Source organism: Formica exsecta, unplaced genomic scaffold, assembly GCF_003651465.1.
Source record: "Formica exsecta isolate Colony F162 unplaced genomic scaffold, ASM365146v1 scaffold122, whole genome shotgun sequence".
NCBI classification, from domain to species: domain Eukaryota; kingdom Metazoa; phylum Arthropoda; class Insecta; order Hymenoptera; family Formicidae; genus Formica; species Formica exsecta.
Genome location: NW_021848556.1, coordinates 7,653 through 10,823, shown reverse-complemented (window position 1 = coordinate 10,823; position 3,171 = coordinate 7,653). Strand labels below are relative to the sequence as shown.

General features: G+C 23.8%; 1 protein-coding gene across 1 annotated transcript; it reads right to left on the bottom strand.

The window, feature by feature from the left end:
• Window positions 1-704: 704 nt before the first annotated feature.
• Window positions 705-2,855, bottom strand: LOC115245571. The gene is made up of 3 exons (XM_029823949.1): window positions 2,621-2,855; window positions 1,886-2,081; window positions 705-1,562 (listed from the first exon to the last, which is right to left on the bottom strand). Exons 1-3 carry the CDS (start codon window positions 2,721-2,723, stop codon window positions 1,439-1,441), a joined length of 423 nt encoding a protein of 140 aa, XP_029679809.1. The 5' UTR covers window positions 2,724-2,855; the 3' UTR covers window positions 705-1,438.
• Window positions 2,856-3,171: the final 316 nt, after the last annotated feature.

The following is a 3,171-nucleotide window of genomic DNA, read 5'->3' as shown; positions in this document are numbered from 1 at the left end:
CCTCCGAGCTAGAGGCCCCTAAAGTTTGGGGAAAAAATTAAAAATTGGCTGTATTTCAGTAAAAAAAATGGCAGAAGGTTGAACTATACACCTATTACCCTCTCTTGAGAGATAAATAAATTTGCGTTGCGAGTGTTTGGTCAATTTCACACATTTTCGAATTTTAGCTCGGAGGGGGGTTCATTTGCAGACCCATGTTCATAAGAAAAAAAAGTCTTATTTTGACCTCTAGAATACGCTCCTAAAGTTTAGTGCATCATTTCAGATACACCCTGTATAGATGTATACCAAATTTTCACATATGTTAATATTTCCTTACAAATAAACCATAAGCATAAAGTAAGTCAGTCGTGTTAATGTAATAAAATTTTTTAAATTTATATTTGTATGTTAATGAGCTTAAATTTCATAAAAAGAACTAATTAGAAGTTAAAATTATTTATGTTGCAGCAGTTTTTCTATTCGTCACTTCATTACTTATTTATTAAAAAATATCTTATCTTAAAAATTAATTATGCGTAACAATTATGCATAATTTAGATGACTTGAAATTGAGAATTGGGTTTCATAATAGATTTAAGAGACCTTATTAAGATTTATAATAAACAAGTGAATTATTGCGGCAATGTGCAAAACATCAATGTCTTTTTTTCAAATTAAAGTTTGTCCTCTTGCTGCAAAATTGGAAATATTATTAATATTATTAATATAATAATAACTACACTTAAACAATTAATAATGATATAAATAAAACAAGTTTAAAAGCACATACTATTCACTATTATAAAGTTGAAAAAATAATATAAATATAAATCTAAAGCAGCTTCCTTTCCAAATTATAATAGCTTTAACGACAATATTTGACAAGAACAATGGGTAATGAAAAAATTGCTGAAAATGAATTTCTTTTATTTATCCATTTAAATCAAACTATTTAAAACTTTTAGTTTTTTTATTTAAACTTTTTATTTAAAGATTTCTTAAGGCTATTGCTAATGCTCGTTTTGCTATTTTATTACTATTAGACAAGAATTTTGAAATTATATTATCGCTTCGCGTCATAAAGTATGAAATACTCTAAGAATTTTTAAACATCTTCGATAGTCAATGAGACGTTGATAACAGATGACCGTTTGCTAAGAAAAAACAATTATTTTTAGCATTTCTTTTTCAACAAAATATTAAATTACATATATCGTAAACAAAATCGTGTTTATAATTCAAAACGAAAGCATTTCTGAAATCATGTTCATATAAATTTTTCTCATCCGTATAATGAATAGAATATATTTTTAAAGTTTGGCCATTTATTTCTCGAACATCTTATATTTATATCGATACTCATCTGTATGCTTATATTATACTAATTTCTAATGTGTCTCAAAAAATGTACCGATTTGAGGTAAACTGTGTGTATTATTTATTGTCTACATTTTACTTATTGGAATTGGAATGCATGGCCATTCATAAGGCCAGGATTATCCCATTGATTATTATTATGGTCTTGCTGTCTAAAAAATCTCTGAAAATTCCGTCTTGCTACGTGACGGCCATTTCTAGTGCTACAAAATCAAAAATAGTATAAGAATGTAAAAAAATGTTCCATTAATGACAATACTTATAAAAAAATGAACAAAATTCTTTTTATATTGCAGTTATATAAGTATATAAGTATTTATATAAGTATTTCTTCAGTTATAAAATTAGTAAAAGTAAGAATATTATATAAATACGATATAATTTTTTTTCATTTGTTTCATAATTTAGGTTATTTCCTAAGTAAAGTCTTAATTATTTATGAATTATTTATATATAAATTAATTATTTATATTAGTATGTTAAGTAATACATTAATTATATATTGGTATATTAAATATTGGTTTACCACAACGAAATGTAAGCAGTTATCAGGCAAAAAAATATCAGCCAAACACAAATAGTAGCAGATAATAACATTGCTATAATTATTATTTTTTCCTTCCAGAATGATAGTGATAGCGCAGCTGTTAGCATATTTTCCACAATATCTTTCAATTTAGTGTTATTTATATCAATTTTAAATATATCAGGAACTACAATTACTATCATATAAACAAAAAAATAATTCTTATTAATAATTCTATGCATAAATTGATAAATATTGTTATTAATTTATCAGTATTATTCATTTTTTCGCCTCAATATCTCTACAAAACTTTATTATAAGTTTAATAACATTATGTTAAAGAAAAATTTGTTATTGGTGCATCAATTTTTTTATGAAAATTAATTGTTAAATTAATTTATTTATTAAGAATAGAAATATATACATTTTTATAAACACATTAGTAAAATATAGGTTTATATCTAATAAAACTAAAACTAAAAATAATTATTATGTTTTTCGTAAAATCAGAAAATACTTCTTTTTGTACGTTCTTTAATATGTTATTATATAATTCTCTACACTTATTGTAACAAATATTAAAAGAAAAACAGAAATGTAAAAAAACAGACGTGCGCGCGTGCAAACAATCATCAATTTCCATTTCTTAAAACTCATATTGAAAATTTTAATATTAACTTAAATAAATCTAATATTTAATATATTATTATATAAATTATATATATCATATTTTACCTGCTACATAAACAAAACAACCCATAATTGCAATATCAGCAACAGTATCTAACCAACCAAACTTTTGCCTTACAAATTGCCTTAATGTAGTAAACCACATCATAAATACTTATTTAGGGATTTTCTACCTAAATTTCAATAAAATTCGAAAACGTAGTTCTTTTTATCCAACTTTTTCTATTTGACTTTTGTTATCAATATCGCGATGCTATATTAATCGCCTGCAAAAAAAAGCATTTATTTTATATTTATAACGAAATTTTGTTGTATTTGCCTGATAGCATAGATTTTAAGCAAAATAGAAACAATAAACTCCATAACAATAAATTGTCAGATGAAAAGAGACATTCATGATAGCATCAAAATATAATAAAAGTGATATGATATATAAAAATAGCAAAAAAAAAAACTGTGTTCGAGAACATTAAACTGAAAAAGACAATACAATCTCTTTTAATTAATAATGTGTACTATTTTGCCATTTGTGTAATAAATTTTTGATTGGAGCGTAGATAATTGCCATATTAAATGTAATAACATATTTATAATAT